Source organism: Chionomys nivalis, chromosome 17 (genome assembly GCF_950005125.1).
Source record: "Chionomys nivalis chromosome 17, mChiNiv1.1, whole genome shotgun sequence".
Classification (NCBI taxonomy): Eukaryota; Metazoa; Chordata; class Mammalia; order Rodentia; family Cricetidae; genus Chionomys; species Chionomys nivalis.
Window position 1 is genome coordinate 2698564 of NC_080102.1, and position 19032 is coordinate 2717595.

A 19032-nucleotide genomic window follows, 5' to 3' on the forward strand; every position below is an offset into this window, starting at 1 on the left:
CTCCTACCTCTACCTCCCAAGTGCTGGGATTAAAGGTGTGTTCTGCTAAGGAAAAAAAAAACTGGCTAAGGGAAAAAAAAAATCTGTGACAGGATCTTTCCCTGAAATCTGGGGCTCACTGGACTAGCCAGCTTGAGAGCCCCAAGGACCCTTTTCTCTCCACGTGACCAGCATGGGGATTACAAGAACACTGCACACTAACATGGCCCCAAATAAGGTGTAAGTATCCACTCAAGGACTTGAGTAAATGAATGAAGCAGTTAAGTACAGCAAATCTAAGGTAGCTGCTTTAATCGCCACGAGCTCTCTCAGCCAGCAGCTTTTGAGTTTGTTTACTGGTGAGAGGTGCTGACCTACAACTAAACCCCAGCTGGTTGGCGCCTGGAACCTACTCATAAATCCCCCCAACTCTTTTCCCTCCACCAAGTAGAGATCACTGGCTGGTCTCTGGGGTCATCCTTGGCTACAGATACCATCACTTGCAAGTTCCCAAAGTTTAACTTAGACAAGCTTTCTAATCTCCCCCTTTTGCTTAGGACAGAGCCTCTTCAGAGAGGTCTCATCTCAAAACACCCCTGTGTCGTAGCTGTGGCTTTTCCATTGGAGAGGGGAAGGAACGTTGTTCTTACTTCTAGTTGGAAGCTACCTCGGTAGCATCTACTCTTTATCCTTGTTTTACCCTCTAAGACAGTGGTTCTCCGCCCCCGTTCACAGGGGTTACCTAAGACCGTCAGCAAGCACAGATGTTTACATTGTGTTTCATAGTGGTAGCCAAATTACAGTTACGAAGAAGCAACAAAAATAACTTTCATGGGTGGGGTCAGCACACCATGAAGAGCTCTGTGTGAGGGGCTCGGCGTTAGGAGGACTAAGAACCACTGTTCAGGGCATCACAGAATACACTTCCTCTTTGAACAATCACACTGCCCTTTCTGATGGTAGCCAAAACATCTTCTCGGAGTGCTTCCTTACCCAAGCCAAACATTCTGGCTCCTTGAATCACTCCCTCAGCAGATGTGATCCCAGACACATCACTATTACCCTTGTCTGAATGCAACAGCGTGTTACGTTCCCCCTTTAGAATCTGGCAGCTGGAATAGCCACAGTATTCCAGGTGTGGTCTAACCAGCTATTCTTCCCCATCCTTCCATCAATAAAGCAGGAACTGGACTAAGTGTTCTGTTAACAAGTCCAGACTGTTTGTTATTACTGAACTTGGGGTTAGGCACATCCCCCAGGTCTTTGTCATATGATTTGCTATTCAATTGACTTTTTGAACCCAATGATAAGATTTTAAATTTATTCCCAATACATTGTCATATTGATATTGGCCTAGCCTATCTTGTTGAAATTACTTTTTATATAAAAAAAAATGGGGGTGTGGGGACTGTCATTTAACATATTAAGTATTCATGGTAGTTTTATGTTCTTTATAGATGTGGTGAACATATGTTCTGCATATTCATCCAAACTAATAATAAGTATGTTAGGTGAGAAAACCCTAGGCTCTCCTGTGGAGAACCCCTGGACACTCTTCTCATAACTGGGTTTAATCATGCCGTAACTCACCAGAGAGTAATTTCATCTGTGCCACAGTTGTGAAGTAAGACAGTGTGCCCACAAGCACTGTTAAATCATGCTGAACATAATATGTCACATCCCTTGAGGGCTGCAAAGGACACAGATAAGACTCAGTTCATAGCACAAGGGGTCACCGTGAACAGCGGGGTGCGGCTGGGATCTGGCCTCCATCCTGGAATGGACTGTGTGTGAGGGGCCGACGTTGGATACTTGGGCTGTGGGTACTGGAGCATCTTGCTTACTTCTCACACACAGCCCAACACCACGTGGGCCAGAACTGACACCAGCGCACTGACACCCACTGCCCATTGTCTGCCGAGCGGCCGGGTACACCAGCGCACTGACGCCCACTGCCCAGTGTCTGCTGAGCGGCCGGGTCTAGAGCCTCCCGTGTGTGCATAGTACAGCCATTTCCAAGACAGGAGCAAAGCAAGCCTGGAATGTTTTTCAGAAGGTGTATAGATGGTGAGATTATATCCAGAATACGTGCTGCTCTCCTTTCTTCCCCTATCCAAGCTTTTCTGTTTTAATCATCTTAGAAATTTATCTTTCTCCTTTTCCTTTCTGGGAAATGTGATTAAATCCGTAGCATTAGCTACTGTCTACCACCTGATCACTCCGAGACCCCTCTCTGGCCCATATATTCTTCCTAAGCTCCAAATCTGTATTTTTGGCCACTTACCAAACTTCTCAGTCCAAAGGGCTTGACAAGCACTTGAACCTCAACCTGTTGTCTCCCAGACCGCGTGCAACCAAGCGTAGCTGGTGAATGCAGCCCAACAGAGAGCCTCAAGCTTGGAAGTTTGTGGTAACTCAATCGTGTGGGTCTTGAGCATGAACTTTGTACATGATGCCACTGTGTTGTCAGAAGGTCGAGCACACCTGACCCGTGTCTCTGCTTCATTAGTGTCGATATTTCCCAGAGCAAACACCTTACATGGCATTGATATATATTCTATCGAAAGCTGCTTATCTCAGACACTCTAGATGTATTTCCATTAGTCCACCACAAAGGCCTCTGTAGATGCTACACCTAAAACTGGAGTAAGTGGACTGGGAATTTTAACCCGAGGTCCAGCACAGAGACAGCATAGAACCGAGCACTGCTGACTGCAGTTGTCCCGCACTCTCCTCGTGGGCGAGAGGACGGCTTCTCAGCACCGCTCTTCAGAGGCAGTCTCCGTAGATACCACCCTGCTCCTAGCTGAGGTGCTCTTTAAAGAAGTTAGCACCGCTGGGTGTGCAGATGCATGCTAGAATTCCAGCACTGAAAGGTGGGAGGACGGTCAGGCAGTCACAGCTTCTGCTGTATACCAGGTCCGAGGCCAGCCTGGTCTACATTAGAACATGTCCCAAAAGAAAAGGCCTGTGGTGTGTGTCCCTAATGTCAGCATGAGCAGCTGGGCAGATCAGGACTCAGTCATCCTTGGCTGCAGAACAAGTGTGGGGCCACCTGGGTTCTATGAAACCAGCTCAGGAACTTAACAAAAAGTGAGTACTTCATACATGGGAATATAAGTAACAAGGTTTAACCTTCCCAGTGTGGGGATGAATATTTGATGACAAATGAGTCATAGGTTAAGTCAGCTGAAAAAATAAATGCCTAATTATCGTATCTTTGGGTCACTGTAGACGAACAACTCTTTAACTTTATATGATCTTTAACTTAAAGTTTCAAAAGTAGGACACTATTGTCTTTTATCATTTTTTAATAATAGACTTTCTCTGAGGAAAGAAAAGTATCTAAAAATTTTACTTATTTTTGAGTGTGTGTATTAGAACACATATTCTGTGGCACAGTGGAGAGGTCAAAGAACAACTTTTTGGAATTGATTTTCATTTTTCACATTAACATGGTCTCTGGGATCAGACTCAGTTCTTCAAGAGTGTTCAGCAAAACACTTTACCTGATGTACTGGCTAGTTTCATATAAACTTGATGCAAGCTAACCATTTGGAAGAGGGAAACTCATTTGAGAAATGCCCCTCCCCCCCCCAGATCAGGCAAGCCTGTGGTACATTCTTTTGATTGAAGCTCACTGTAGGAAGTACCACCTCTAGACTGGTAGTCTTCGGGCTATAAGAAAGCAGGCTGAGAGCAGGCCACTAAGTAGCAACCTCCATGGCCTCTGCATCAGCTCCTGCCTCCAGGTCCCTGCCCTGACATCCCTCACTAATGGAATTTAGATGAAATAAACCCTTTTTCCCCCAAGTTGCTTTTGGTCATAGTGTCTAGCACAGAAATAGGAACCCCTGTAACACTAAGACAGTGGGATAGGCAATTTTGTTGGTTGAAAGGTAGCTAGAATAGGCTGGGAATAAAAGATAAGGTTGCCTAAACTCTCTCTCCTAAGAAAAAAGCATGAAAATTTGAGGTGGGACAGGAGCGCTCAAGCAGGAGATATGGTGAGACAGGAAGTCAGGGCAGCAGGATGCATTGCAGTGGGAACTGGGGACCAGTGGAGATGGGAGGAGCAGCGAGCATACAAACTTGACTGGCGAATAACTTATTTCAGTGTGGGTACCATACTGAAATGCTTTATAAGTCGCTCTGGTACCCACAGATCCTCTCATGGGTTCCTGGAGAATACACAAGGAATGTCTTCCTGTGTATCACCACAGAACTGGTTTGCTTAGGAAAGTTAAATTGGTATAATTTTAAAACACTGTTTGCTAAATATAAATGGTAAACATAGATGAAGGACCAGAAGAGCACAAGTTCCTTTACTTGTTTCTTATTGGTAATGGCATGGCGCTCCGTCGGTTACTGTTTCCCTTCGTCACCAGACAAAAGAGCTTGGGTGTGAAGGGATTTCCTCTGGCTGTGGCTGCCCTGGCACGGAACGCAGAGCAGCAGCGTGTCTGCAGTCACAAAGATCACAGTCACTGTTGGTGCTCAGCACCCTTGGTCCCTTTTCCTCTTTGGCATGCTTCCAATTACGGGTCTATCCCTCTTCCACATGGTCTGTATCAACACGCCCTGGTGCCTTTGTCTCCTCATCTAGGGGTTGTCAGTCTTGTTTGTTCTTTCCTGGCTTGGCCCTAGGTGCTATTGCAGATCTCGGCTCTTGCCTCTGCCCTCGGGGAATCTCAGCTGTGAACATGATGTTCCTGGTCTGTGTTCAGACAGTTATCACTTAGGCATCAGAGGTATTGAATGAGGAGAGGCTGTGTGTTCTGCTGGCCTGGCACCTGGCTTCTGAGACAGTCGAGGCTCTTACTTTTAGCTCTTAGTCCACTTTCTCGTGGTTGAACAATTAATTTTGATACTAAGCAGATTAACTTACCTGAAGTTTCTGGTCATATGAGGGTCCTTGGGGGTCTTACTGATAATTCTGAGATAGTTTATTTTTGTTTTCCACATGTGGGGGTGTCCCTGTAATAGTAAGACACCCCCACATTGCATTCAGAGTCCTGAGTTTCCCCACAGCCCTTCATATGCACATCTAAAGCTGGCCTCCAGCCCACGTGGGGTTGGTGCCAATTCCATACGCAGAGAATGAAGACACTCCTGCTCCACCATCCATCATTTCTTTCCTGGATATTGAAAAATCTGGATTTAATTTTTTTTCAAGTCCACCGAATAGCCTGTACACATGGTTAGAAAGTGTTTGCAGTGTTGAATCAGGACTTGAAGTTAGCCATTTCAACACCACTCTTATTTCTTTTTAATCAGATTTGGACCATTCTTTTGGCAGGTTGTGTTCCTTACCGGCTTCGGATATGTGTATGTGGACATTGCCCATCAGTGTGGCACAGTCTGTATCACTATAGCCCCAGAAGGAAAAGCAGGACCCATGTTAACCAGTGCCAACAGGTAGGTCTGTTTGCCTAAGAAAGCGCAGTGAGCTTTCTTCTGTAATGTTATACACCACTATTTATCATTCCTGTTGTCCATACACACATAGTGAAGTGTTTGATTATCATGTAATCCACAAGTAAAGATCTAGTTGTTAAATTTTTCCTCGAGCATATATAGACAATAAATAATAATAATAAAACATCTTTTTTGAGTCTCCTGGTTCAATGGTAAGTTCAGCAAATTGATTTTCGAGCTACTGAATTTTGTGATTATTTTAAGTTAATGATATGAATTATTTGCATAGCTTATATTTTTATTTTTATTTCATTTTTGGGGTGAATGCTCATGCTGTGGTTGATGTGTGGCAGGTTAGAGGATAACTTGCAGGAATTGGTCATCTCTTTCTACCATGTGAGTTGTGGGGATAGAATTCAGGTCATTAGACTTGGTGGCATAAACTTCTACCTGGAAGCCATCTTGCTATCCCCTCTACTGGTGTGGGAAGTCCTTCTGTCTATGTGTTGCTTTTTTTGGTTAATGAATAAAGAATCTGCCTTGGCTGGTGATATGGCAGAGTAGAGCTAGACAGGGAAGACTAAACTGAATGCTGGGATAAGGAAGGTGGAGTCGCTAGACGCCATGTAGCCGCCAGAGGGGAAAGATGCGAGCTGCCAGCTAGAACCTTGCCAGTAGGCCACAAGCCTCATGATAAAATATGAAATAATGTTAATGGGTTAGTTCTAGATGTAAGAACTAGCTAGCAATATGCTTAAGCTATTGGCCAAACAGTATTGTAACTTATACAGTTTCTGCATGGTTTTGGGTCTGGGCAGCAGGGAATGAACAAGCAGCTTCCTGCAACAACAATGTGGTTACATTCTATTTTTAAGTGAATGACTATAATGAATACAGGTAAAGACATGCTTTTCATCTCCCTTACATGATTAAACATTTTACATATTACAGGTAAAAGAAATTATTCCAAGAATCCACATATATTGATACCCAAGCAACTTGTTACAGATTAACCATCTAGGCAAGCAAAATATTCTTCTCAGTCAGGTCTTTTACTGGCAGGATGCATTTTGCAGTTACAAAGAAAGGGCTTTATTATCTTGAAAGGTAATCACAAGGAATCTTAAAGGAATCATAAACCTAAACTTTTATAAATGAAAAAGAATCAGTCAGCTCTACTTTAAATCTTTTTTCCCACAAGAGGGCGCCAGAGCTCAGGACGGATGGCTGCCAGCCACCATGTGGGAGCCGGGAATCGAACTTGGGACCTCAGGAAGGGAGGGAGGGAGGGAGGGAGGAAGGACAGGAAGGAAGGAAGGAAGGAAGGAAGGAAGGAAGGAAGGAAGGAAGGAAGGAAGGAAGGAAGGAAGGAAGGAAGGGCAGGCAATGAGTGCTCTTAACTGCTGAGCCATCTCTCCAGACGGTTTCTGCTTTAAATCTTTAGTGTACATATCCACTCCTTAGTAGTTTTTTTTTTAATATCAGGAGATTGAGGGCAGAAGTGGGTATAAGGAATTAATCATCACTTTTGGTAATCAACCAATCATAGCAAGAAAGGTATGTCAGCCAAAGTTAACTGGGCTATTTTATTCTTGTTCCCTGACCTCAGTGAGTTCCACATTCGACTCTGTGCCTTTCTAAAACTTAAGACTGCCTTCTTGGGTTTTCACCTCAAACAACAAAAACCTCTTAGTCTAGCTTTATTTTCAAAGCTTTGTTTCAGCTATGATGCACTCCGAGACCTGTGAGCACAGTTCCCAACATTAAGGTGAAAAGGGTTTAAACTATCTGGGCTAGTTAGTCATTAACTTGAGCTACAATCTGTCAGCTCCTAGGGTGAAACTCATGGGTCCTGGTTGTGTAGCATTTCCTTGTATTTTTATTCATGAAAACTCTGTATAAGCTATCTTTATTATTATCAATTAGACAGCACAGCTTAGGGGTCATCTTCTGGACAATCCACAGGAAAAATGCCCAGTAGGATGGGGTGTTTCCAAGAGATAAACACAGCATATTACAGGCAGTGGAGATCTCCCCAAGTCCACTCACAACATGCTCGATACCAGAGGAATATTGCAGTAATAAACATGTAAAGGCAGAGCAGAAGCAAAAGACAGACTGGGGTCTGTAGTCCCATGGCCTTGCCTAAACGAGATCCCCATCAGAGTCCCTCCTGGTACCTCGAACTTCAATTGCCGCCTGCTGCTCCTCTGACAAGCCCGCCGGAAGGAATTGGCACAGTTTTCTTGAACAGTTTCTACGTATTAAAGACTTCAAAACCCCTTTGGCTTAGAACAGTGGTTCTCAACCTGGGGTTGAAGGACCCTTTCATGGGGGCATGTATCAGATATCCTACACATCATATATTTATATTATGATTCATAACAATAGCAGAATTACAGTTAATGAAGTAACAACGAAAACACTTTTATAGTTGGGGTCAGCACAGCATGAGGAGCTGTATTAAAGGGTGGCAGCGTTCAGGGGGTGAGAATCACTGGTTTAGAAATTCCACTTAGAAGGGTATGAGTTCAGAATAAAAATAATGAAAACAGTACATAAAAATACACACAGAGGTGTTCATTTCATTATTTATAGTGACATAATATTGAGAGTGCAAAGGCTTATCAAATATATCAAAAATCACAGGATATAGGTGGTAATGGTTGTAGTGGACCAGAAGAAGCATAGGATCTAATGTAAGGCATCATTAGGATGCTGAATATGTGTTCCATCTGTGTGAACAGACACCTGTATGTCCATCTCTGTAAACAGACAACTCTGGAAGAGGAAAAGTCAGCATTAGTGATAGGTGTGGATCTTTCAGTGCTTATTTATTAATTTCTGTACAGATGGATTTTTCTTTGGGCCTCCAGCTCACAGTTAACAACACAGAGACTTATGTTAATTATGAAAGCTTGGCCTTAGCTTAGGCTTGTTTTTAACTAGCTCTTATAACTTAACACACTTCTGTTAGTCCGCATTGTCACGCAGCATGCACGCTGCTTCCTCCGTGTCTTCTTGCATCTCTCTCATGAGCCTGGATTCCCCTCCTCCTTTCTCTCTCTGCCCAGAAGTCTCACCTATACCTCCTGCCTAGCTATTAGCCATTCCACTTTTTACTATACCAATCATGGCAGTACATTTCACACAGTGTATAAATACCCCACAACATCTCCTGTTTTTGTCTAAATAGATAGGAACACAGTAAAACTACAATAGAAGCAATTATTAAGGAACAAATAAATTCACAATGTCCAGTCCATTAGTATTTGGCAAATTCGAGAAAATATTCCATTGTCTGTCCTATCTTGGTAAGTCCAAAGTTTTCTACCTCACTTATTTACTATCCTAACTTTTATTATCAACCCAAAACTATCTTTTTAGACCTCAAAACATTATCTTAGGTAAACAACTTAAGCAGATATATTTTTAGATTGATAGGTGGTCTTCAAATACTTCAGAGACCTACAGAATATGGCATCAAGGCTTTTCATGACAATGAGATAGATATGCTACAGGCAGCACCAATTTACTTTAAGAGAAGGAGTATGGACATCAAAGAACCTCCATATGGAGTGTGCTATCATTGTGGCAAATGTCTCTCAACCCTATATATTTTACACCTTTTTTTGTGAGTTTCTTTTCTGAATTTGGTAGCAAGGAAAACTCTAACTCTAACCAATCTTCAGTTCCATCATGACCCAAGAAGGGTATACTCTAAACTGAGCAAACAGGAAGTGCAGAGCAAAAACTTTCAAAACTATAGAAATGACAGAAGCAGCTTGCTGCCTAGACAGTCACCCAAGGTTTCTCTGTAACATCTTCAGCCTGAAGGCCTAGAATATCTGACAGACTTTTCCACGAAGCAGGAATTTTGAAGGACTGTCCTACCTTGTCTTGGCAAAGCTTGGCAGTTTCTTCCTTTTGTGTCCTGCTTGTTCAATTTGGAGAGCATGCTATCAGTGGTCAAGGCAAGTGGCTATCTTTGCCACAATGATAGCACACTCCATATGGAGGTTCTTTGATGTCCATACTCCTTCTCTTAAAGTAAATTTGTGCTGCCTGTAGCATATCTATCTCATTGTCATGAAAAGCCTTGATGCCATATTCTGTAGGTCTCTGAAGTATTTGAAGACCACCTATCAATCTAAAAATATATCTGCTTAACCCTGAAAACATACACAACTTGACTACAAGTTTGATTACTAATGATGACTAACTGATAACCTATATTTCTAATTATTCATTACATTTTTAAATGAGCTGGATAGGTAAAATACCTTAAACAAGAGTAGAAAACATATATATTATAACAAAAACAAACTTAAATTTATATCAGTATACAGAAATCCATACCGATGTAAAATATTTGAGATTAATAGTTGCTGTTTATTTTAAAGTAGATTCAATAATCTTTCCTTTCATCCTAACCTTTCCATATCCCCCTTTTTCTTTAAGAAAGGGATCCTTGAATCCAACCTCCCTTGCTTAGTTTCCTTCCTTATCATGACCAGTAACAACTTAAAACCAACTTCCCTAAATGATGACAAACATTCATAACCAGCTAAATGAGCAAAAACCACCCACCCCACCTCTTGGGAATGTGGGCATTGTTGTGTGCTTCCTGTTGTCTGGGGGTGATGGCATCTTTAGAAGACCCTGAGAAAATTGAGATCATGGTCCAGCCCCGGGAAAACCAGCTGTATCCTTTGTTGTTCAGTCTCAGTGTCTGACGTCCTGTCTAGAGGATGGAAGGCTGGGCCATCTCAGCCTCCAGATTTGAGGTTGTTCTGGATACAGAATTTTGAGAAACAGCAACAGAGGCATTCTGCGAGGCTGGATCACCTGGGCTACTTATCTCTATTGGTGTCTGGTTCTTTTGTTCTGAAAACACACCGCCTTTTAAAGGTAACATATCTGCACTAGCACAAGCATGGAATGTGCAGTGTACAGAGATCAGCTAAAGGTGAGTTTTTGTTCTATGTTTGAGCAGGTAAAAAGCATCTATAATATAAATCAAACCAAACTATAGTATAAATCTCTATCCATGCCATATGAAAGGATACCATGTAATAATAAGTCATAAGAACTCTGTAACCAGCAGGGTTTACCATGTCTCATCCAGTCTCAGGGCTGTTCCCACATTACAGGGATCAGCAGATACATCACTTGTCTTGTAGTATTTCTTGGTTTTTTTTTTTTTTTCTTCTTGCCTGTAGCCAAGATTTTCAGGGGGTTTCTCCCAATCAAATCTGATCTTTATTAAGTTTGAAGAGAACCATAACTCTTTGTTTCCTGTAGAAACAAAGGCACACCCTCTCATAACACAACATATTTTCTGACTTCCATTGTGAAGTTAAAACATTTTTAAGATCTATAGATCGACTTAGTCTAGCAGTTCTCATAATCTGATGTCTCAGCAGCTGTTGTTTTTGTACATTGGCATTTTAAAAATTCAAGTCAACAAAGCACCATACGGGATCCAAACACCCTGTGTATCTCCTATCTTTATGTGTTTTTTTTTTTTTACTCTTTCCTTAAGACTTTACTATATTATTTTTAAACTATTTATTTTTTCTATGGCTGTCTAGACCCATATTCTTTTTTCAGCGCATCTAAGCACATTTTAAAACATATGCACCTTTTTAGAGGTTTCCTGTGTCTGAACATAGCTTTAAGCGCCTGAAGTGCCCTCTGACCACATAGAACAAATCTTCTGCTACCGTGTCAGCCCATGTCAGCTGAGAGCACGGTGCTGGCACAGGACGCTAGCTGGCTCCAGCCCATAGGCAGCGGCCAGGAGTTGCATCTCTGTACTCGAGCAACCTGCCTGAGATACTATAGAACTCAGAACCCACATCTGACTTTGTCCCAGACTTAGCTTTCTCTGGTCCTCTGTGTGGGCATTTGAGCCGCAGCATTGGGCACCGTGAGGAGACAGACTTCTCCCAGGCTGTCAGCTCCAAACGGCAGCACAGGGACTTTGTTAACTAGTAGAGCTTGCCGTAGCTTAGGCTTGTTAACTAGTAGAGCTTGCCGTAGCTTAGGCTTGTTAACTAGTAGAGCTTGCCGTAGCTTAGGCTTGTTAACTAGTAGAGCTTGCCGTAGCCTAGGCTTGTTAACTAGTAGAGCTTGCCGTAGCCTAGGTTTGTTAACTAGTAGAGCTTGCCCTAGCTTAGGCTTGTTAACTAGTAGAGCTTGCCCTAGCTTAGGTTTGCCTTTAACTTAAATTAACTGTTTCTCCTGATCTGCATGCTGCCGTGTGCCACCCATCTTGCTGCCCCCTCCACCTCACTCTCATGGGCCTAGATTCTTCCTCCTCCTTTCTCTCTGCCCAGAAATTCTGCCTGTATCTCCTGCCCAGCCATTCAGCTTTTTATTTCACCAATCACAGCAATACACCTTCACACAGTGTACGAATATCCTACAACATTTCTCTACTTTAAATTTCTGTAACGGTTATATTTAAATTACAGTATAAAATTATAGTGTAAATTTTCATACATTTGTTTAGGATTTTTAAAAATAAATTTTTTGTACCTGTGTATGACTAAAAACTCATTAGTTCAGACCTTGCTACTTTTTTATAATATTTCAAATAATATTAGATAGGATGCTTACTTTGTCCAAACATGTTTTTTTTTAAAAAAAATAGTATAACAAAATTGGAGAGTAAAATTTGAATTATATAGAATAAGATCTCAAGTCTACACATGTATTTCAGAAAATTTTATCTAAGGCTTGAGTATTAATGATAGTAGCCACAACCCACACATTTGAATGATACAGTGTCTACTCATATTTGTTTGGCTTGCTCTTCCCTGGGTCATACATTCGAGTGCTTACTAGACGTGAGGTCTGTTCCCGGGATGGGGAGTTAGTGAGAAAAAAGATGGAACCCTTCACAAGATTCCATTCTCACAGGCAGAGATGGGAGAGGCTGGAGCAGAGAACCCCCATGGGTGTGGTAGAAGATCATCAGCACTCTGGAGGGTTAAAAACAGCCAAAGGAGAGAGCGTGAGGTGAGGGGGCCTCCGGACAGGGAGAGTGAAGTTGTGAAGAAGTTAGTTGGAAGGAAGCCTTTTCAAGAGACTGGCATTTGAGTGTGGGCTTGAAAGGAAGTGCTTTCCTGTCCCAGCCAGTGAGATGAGAAGAGCATGAGCCAGAGGATCTGGGCTGGAAGGGGAGCAGAGTGTGCTTTAGTGCCTCATGAGCTGTTGTGAGTGCACGAGTCTAACCCTGGTGAGATGTGGAGCTGTTGTGAGCACATGAGTCTAACCCTGGTGAGCTGAGGAGCTGCTGAGCACCCGAGTCTAACCCTGGTGAGCTGAGGAGCTGGTGAGCACCCGAGACTAACCCTGGTGAGCTGAGGAGCTGGTGAGCATTTAAGCAGAGAGGTCATGTGAGACTTACTGTGTAGATCATTGGCTGTTTTGTTGAAGTAAGATCTAGAGAAATGAGGGCAAAAGCAATCAGGAACCTCCTCCAGTTACCGTGGGTGTTCACACTAGAGGCCCTGTATGGGGAGAGTGGTAAGAATTGGTCAGATTCTGGACATACTCTTATGGAGAGCCCGAAGGAGTCCTGCCATTAGAATAGGGACTGAAATAGAAGCCTCTGCAAGGATTCTGATCCTCTAGTTGGATGCAGTTGCCATCGACTGAAATGAGAGAGGCCGTGTAGACTGTGGGTAGGAGCAGAGCTCCATCACAGACGTGGTAAAGTTGTTTGTCAGTGGAGATGGGGAAGGAAGCCATGTGCTAAGTCTGAGCACCACTGGGGTAAGAGAAGAGGATAAGAGAAGCATCACCAGTGAGAGGGAGGGGAAGGATTCACTGGGCAGGGGGCAGGGAGTTCTGTGAGAATACAAGGGAGGATGTGCGTCCTGGAAGAGGGGCTGCTAACAGCCACAGATGGGGCTTTTGCTTTAGTGCTAGTGGCCTTGATAAGGGGTAACTTTGTCAGACTGGGGAACATAAGCCTGCCTGCAGCAAGCTTCAGAGAACAGAAAGGGGAGACTCGGAGGTGGTATGTGTGGAGATGCTGCAGTTTCTCCTAAAGAGGCCTGGAGACATGGGAAGCAGGTGGAGAAGGAAGAAGTGAGGCTGTAGCAGGGCTGTGTCTGCTCAGAAGAGGATACAGCGTGTTCGAGCACAGGCAGGATCGTAGAGGAAGGGAGTGTGGAGCACCTGGCACTCTAGAGCAGGTGAGGGAGGGGTGTTGGAGTACCCCAAAGAGGGCATGGACCTGACCAGGGACTCCAGCTCTCGGAGTGAGGGCAGGGTGGGCAGGACACACCGCGCACAGTGGTTGTAGGTCCCTGCTGAACTGGGCTTTCTTCTTGCTCAGCTCATCTTTCTAACATAAAGAGTATTGCTGATTTTTTTTATCTGCCATGATCATTATAACAGAGAACTAGTGCATAGAAATGAGGGATTTAGAGTAAAAACGGGGGATCTGGTGTTGATAAGAAAAACACTTACAAAAACATGACAAGAGCTTGTAATAGTCCCAATGGGAATGTTTCCCAACTGTCTCCAAGCATGGCTGTCTCTGTCCAGACATGCACTGAAAGTTGAGTTCTTATTTGTTTTATGTCCCATCATGGTGTATGCAGTGAGGCACTGTACTTAAAGAAGAGACACTAACGAACTTTGCCCTTCTTCTAGAGCTCTGGAGAAGATGGTTACTTTTAAAACGTTCATCACCCGCCTGAGCCTGGCAGTGACTGACGACCTCACACACCACAAGGCATCATCTGAGCTTCTAAGGCTCACTCTGGACAACATTTTCCTCCACGTATGCCCTGTGCCTGGTGGCCTCCCAGGGGAAGAGCCTCCGTCCACCCTGCTCCAGCTTTTTAGTGTGGAAGTCTACTTCGGGGACCTGCAGCTGGACAACCAGCTTTATAACAAGTCCAATTTCCACTTCGCTGTCTTGGTCTGCCAAGGAGAGAAGACAGAACCAGCTCAGTACTCGAGAGTGCAGAGTCTCCTGGTCTCCAGCAAAGCCTTGGAGGAATACAAAGAGAACTGCTTCATCAAGCTTCGCCTCACTGTGTCTGAGGGGACGGACTTCCTTTTTGATGTCAGTGAGTTCTCAGTTGAACTGAAACCAGCACGGCTCTATGTGGAGGATACCTTTGTATACTACATCAGAACTTTATTTGATACCTACCTTCCTCACAGCAGGGTGGCTGGAGACCAGGCACAGCTCTCTGCAGGGGAGCAGGTGCTGCCCATGCAGGTGAGACAGCACGCCAGGGCCTTGGTGAACCCGGTGAAGCTACGGAAGTTGGTCATCCAGCCAGTGAACCTCCTTGTCAGCATCCATGCCTCTCTCAAGCTGTACATAGCCTCCGACCACACCCCTCTGTCCTTCTCTGTGTTTGAAAGAGGACCAGTATTCACTACGGCAAGGCAGCTGGTCCACGCGCTGGCCATGCACTATGCTGCCGGGGCTCTCTTCAGAGCAGGTGAGGGTGCAAGTGAGGGGTCTGTGGTGGGCCAACACCAGGGCAGAGATGGCTCTGTCTGTCTGACAGCGCAGGGGAGGGAGGGAAGGGGCAATGCATGCAGGCTGCACGCCTAACAGAACTAGAGCCAGGTGTGGACTCTGGCGGTACAAGCCTTGGATGACTGCCACACCTCCCTTCTGAGATCTGCATTTCCATCTGAGATCAGCTGAAGTATGCCAACCCTGGCATTTTACTTGGCACTTAATAGACTCTCAAGCCCTCATAGCTATAATATTTTAAATGTTACCTAACATAGAAATTAGTTAAATTTAGCAAACACATTTTTGAATGCCTTACAGGCACAAGACTCTGTCTCAGAATACGAGTGCAGCTGGGAAGGTCAGCCTGGCCCTCAGCTCCTGGCCTGAAAGACTTCCAGTTCTAGGTGGCCAGTTTCCCTCTGTACTGATCGTGTAAGTGGGAAGTTCAGAGGAGTCAAAGCACGTGCAGAGAGCCCCGTGCATCCCCAGCAGGCACTGCCTGGCTTGACAGAGCACAGAGAAGGCTGTGGGTGGCTCTGCTCAGTGGCAGGCAGTGGCCTGCTGCAGGCTGTGGGAGGCTTTTAAGCTAGGGACCGAGGAGAGAGGCAAGGTTTCTGTTTCCCGTCTCTCTGGAAGAGCCTGCACAGGGTGTCTGGATGAGGGCAGAATTTCCCATGGGGAGTACTTTGTGCTAAGAATCAGCAGTGGGCTCCCTGTGATCTCAGCTACTTGACAGCCATCGTCTCCAGGGTGTGTGTTTCTGACTCAGGGTCTCCCTGAGACAGGGCCAGGTTGATAGCCTGGTCCTCGTGGTCACTAGCATTCATGTCCAAAGCAACACCACACTTGGCTTCGTTAAGTCTTAAGAAGCTGAAGACTGACTTCCTGGAGTGACGCAGGTAAGAGCGGCTGTCCTTCCGTCTTTGGGCCTTGTGCTTGCAAATGAATCACCAGAGACAATTCAGACTGCAACAGAGAGGCCAGTAATCATGCCACATGCATAAGACTAAACTTTCTCCATGATGAAATACATAGAGAGAATAGGGCTCTCCTAACTTCACTGTAGGAGAAAGTGGCGGCTGCTAGCTGAGAGCCTTTATGACTTGTTGTCTGGATAGTTCGCACAGTAGTGAAGAAAACATCTCCCCTTGCTAAGGAGTCATTGTAAAATAATCCGTAATACTTTAAACTGAATAAATGTGTGTATCTGCAAACTACCCCAGACTTACCCTTCTGGCCGATTGGCTTGTAGCAAAGCTAATCAAATGCCAAGGAAGGAGGAAGGCTCCCTGCAGTCATGAAGATGGGCTGGAGGACAGACCGCCTGTGCCCAAGCAGCCATGGCCTCTGGAGCCTTAGTGCTGAGCTGACTGCTCATGTCACCCTCTCTTGGGCTTTTTCCTAATTCACTTAAAAATCCTGTGATTATCTCAATCTCAATACACAGAAGGGAAGAAATTCTAATACCAAAGCTGGATTCTTTAGAGCTGTGGAAATATGGTCACTAAAACGCTGTGGTCAGTCAGAATGTTTTCTGAAGAAAGCAGTCTTCGGAGGAGTGAGAGAAAGATCACAGTGAGGGTGGCTGACAGGCCGAAGGGACTCACATTCCTGTAGAGGGGGTGAGGGCTGGCTGGGAGGAAGCAGGGTGTATCCATCTCCCTTGGGTCAGCATTCACCCACTGGACCCGAGAAGGTTCCTGCCTGGGATAGTTGAAAACACCCTGACCTCATTTCTAGGGAAGCTTGTGAGGTCATTTGTCGAGGCTTTAACAATAAATGACTGCTAACTAGAAATGAGTGACCCTATTCAAAGAAGGGGTGTGGGCTTGAGACTTTCCGAGATCCTTACCTGCCTCTCACTCTCATACCAGGCTAAGTAGACTCAGGTTATCCACAAAAGTTCCTGACAACTAAGCCAAAAATGTACAGAGATGGCCTTCTGTAGTTGGTTGAGTTCAACCAACGGGAACCTGAAAGTACCCAGAGGATCCCGTGTGAACAAGACTTTTGTCCATGACGTTATCCCTAAATATGCAACATAAAGAGGCCAGCAAGATGGCCGGCTGCTGGCCCAGTGGGTAAGAGCGAAAGGAGAGGGCTGACTCTTACAAGTTGTCTCCTGGCCTCCACAAGTGCGCTGTGGCCTTTGCACACCCGGCCTCCACAAGTGCGCTGTGGCCTTTGCACGCCCACGGCCACACAAATAGGGAAATAGAATAAACATTTTAATTTCAGCATAAAAACATTTGATGCAGATTTTGCATTATGCTCAGTATTACACAGTCCAGAGGGTTTCCACATGCTGGAGGCTGAGGAGGCCCAGCGCGCACTCTCTGTACATCGGGGACTGGGCATCTTTTGGTGTCTGCAGAGTCCTGTGTCTGTTGGATGCAGAGGAACCACTTCATCTGCTCTTGTGGAAAGCCAACAGAGTATTCCTAGATGTTTCTCATGCCATCCTCTGGGGGCATCGGGTTTCTCTGAACATAGCGGGGGGGGGGGGGGGGGGATGACCAGGAAGAACAGGAGAGGGCGCTCAGTAGGGGTGGGAGCTAAGAGACAAGGCTGGGCCGTGCCCCCCCCCCATTCCCAGGTCTCCATATCTGAAGCAGAGCTCATGAAGATTCTCCTTGACATGTACATCAAGGGAACCTTATGACTATTCTAGACTAAGAAAAATCTGCTTTTTTAACCCCCACAGAGTACCTTTCAGGAATAACTTATTCCACATGACCCTGCTTTTTTTTGGGGGGGGGCAGCGAGCAAGTAAACTAACCTAGATTGTAAACTCTACTCCCATGTCTCATCAGCCTGAGATTGTGACTTACTGACATAATCTTAGCCTTAGAGCCCTCTGCTTCCTCCCCAGGGGAGGTACAACCAACCAAGTGGAATTGTCATCTGTCCCCTATATCTCGGTGGTCAGGGTACATTTGCAAGGTGATGGTGGCACTGTCTGGAGGATCCCATGAGCAATGCCTTCCCCCAGTGTGGCTCCACTCCCCACTGTGACTGAAACCCACCTGGTCCTGTCCTCACAGCTTCCCCAGGAAAAAGGCCACAGCACAGGGCTGCTGCCTGAAGATTCCTGGAGGAAGTTGCATTTTCAGATTCCTCCCCACTTGACCCTGGTCCTCGCCTGCTCATGGCCCTCAGTCCCCCACCCCCAGCAGCTGAAGGGGACAGGCAGCTGCTGTGGACACAGCACAGCCTCATTCCCATGAGGCAGGAGGTGGTGCTGGCCACTGAGCAGGCCAGCTCCTGGCAAGCCTGAGTTTAAGAGGAAACCAAACCCAAAGCCACCCTCCTGGGACTTTGGTGGGGAACACTTCCCCCTCTCTAACCTAATCAGTATGTCCCTGTCATTGATGTTTACACAACCGAAGCTGGGGTTGAAGGGGAGACATTTGTTCGCGCCAACTCCACTCTAAGAGAAGCACTCAGCTTGATAGGATTGGGAAAGATTAAAAATAACTCCTCCATCCTTGGCAGAGCTTGCATCCCTTTTGCAACACCCATTTAGCATCTGGCTTCTCCCCACCAGGCAGCTCTGCTGCTGCTGCCCTGGCAGGTTGGGGCTCCCAGCCTGTGAGCACCTGCAGCCCAGAGCGCCTGCCTGGGCCGGGGTGTTCTCTGCACATGGTTCCCTTTACAGGGGTACAGGAGGCTTAGACACAAAAGTCATATTAAAGCCATTTGCAAGGCTGCCAGGGGATCACTGTGATTTATGAAGTATGAAAGTTCACCATTTATGAATTCATGGAGAATGAGTTATTTCCCATGTTTTGCTCCAAAGAAGCTTATGACACCCTCCATTCTAGTGTGAGAGGCAACTTCAGGGAAAGCAGGCCGCTCTCCACAAATGTTGAAAGTGGAACTCAAGGTCTCAATAACTCCTTCCCTTTGTGTGTTGCAGGCTGGGTGGTGGGGTCTCTGGAGATCCTCGGCAGCCCCGCCAGCTTAGTGAGAAGCATTGGCAATGGGATCTCGGACTTCTTCAGGCTTCCGTACGAGGGACTGACGCGAGGCCCAGGGGCCTTCGTGAGTGGAGTCTCCAGAGGGACCACATCGTTCGTCAAGCACATCTCCAAAGGTAGCTGTGGAGTCCTCGCCAGTCTTTGTCTTGTTTT

General features: G+C 45.4%; 1 protein-coding gene across 6 annotated transcripts in view; it reads left to right on the plus strand.

Annotated features, from left to right (window-relative positions):
* Vps13b (vacuolar protein sorting 13 homolog B) overlaps positions 1-19032 on the plus strand; it is a 438985-nt gene that overhangs the window by 405116 nt on the left and 14837 nt on the right. For all 6 annotated transcript variants that reach the window (XM_057791252.1, XM_057791249.1, XM_057791251.1 and 3 more), the window contains 3 exons: positions 5279-5397; positions 14071-14876; positions 18819-18995. In XM_057791252.1, the coding sequence (XP_057647235.1) occupies positions 5279-5397; positions 14071-14876; positions 18819-18995 (1102 nt within the window). The remainder of the gene's footprint in view (positions 1-5278; positions 5398-14070; positions 14877-18818; positions 18996-19032) is intronic.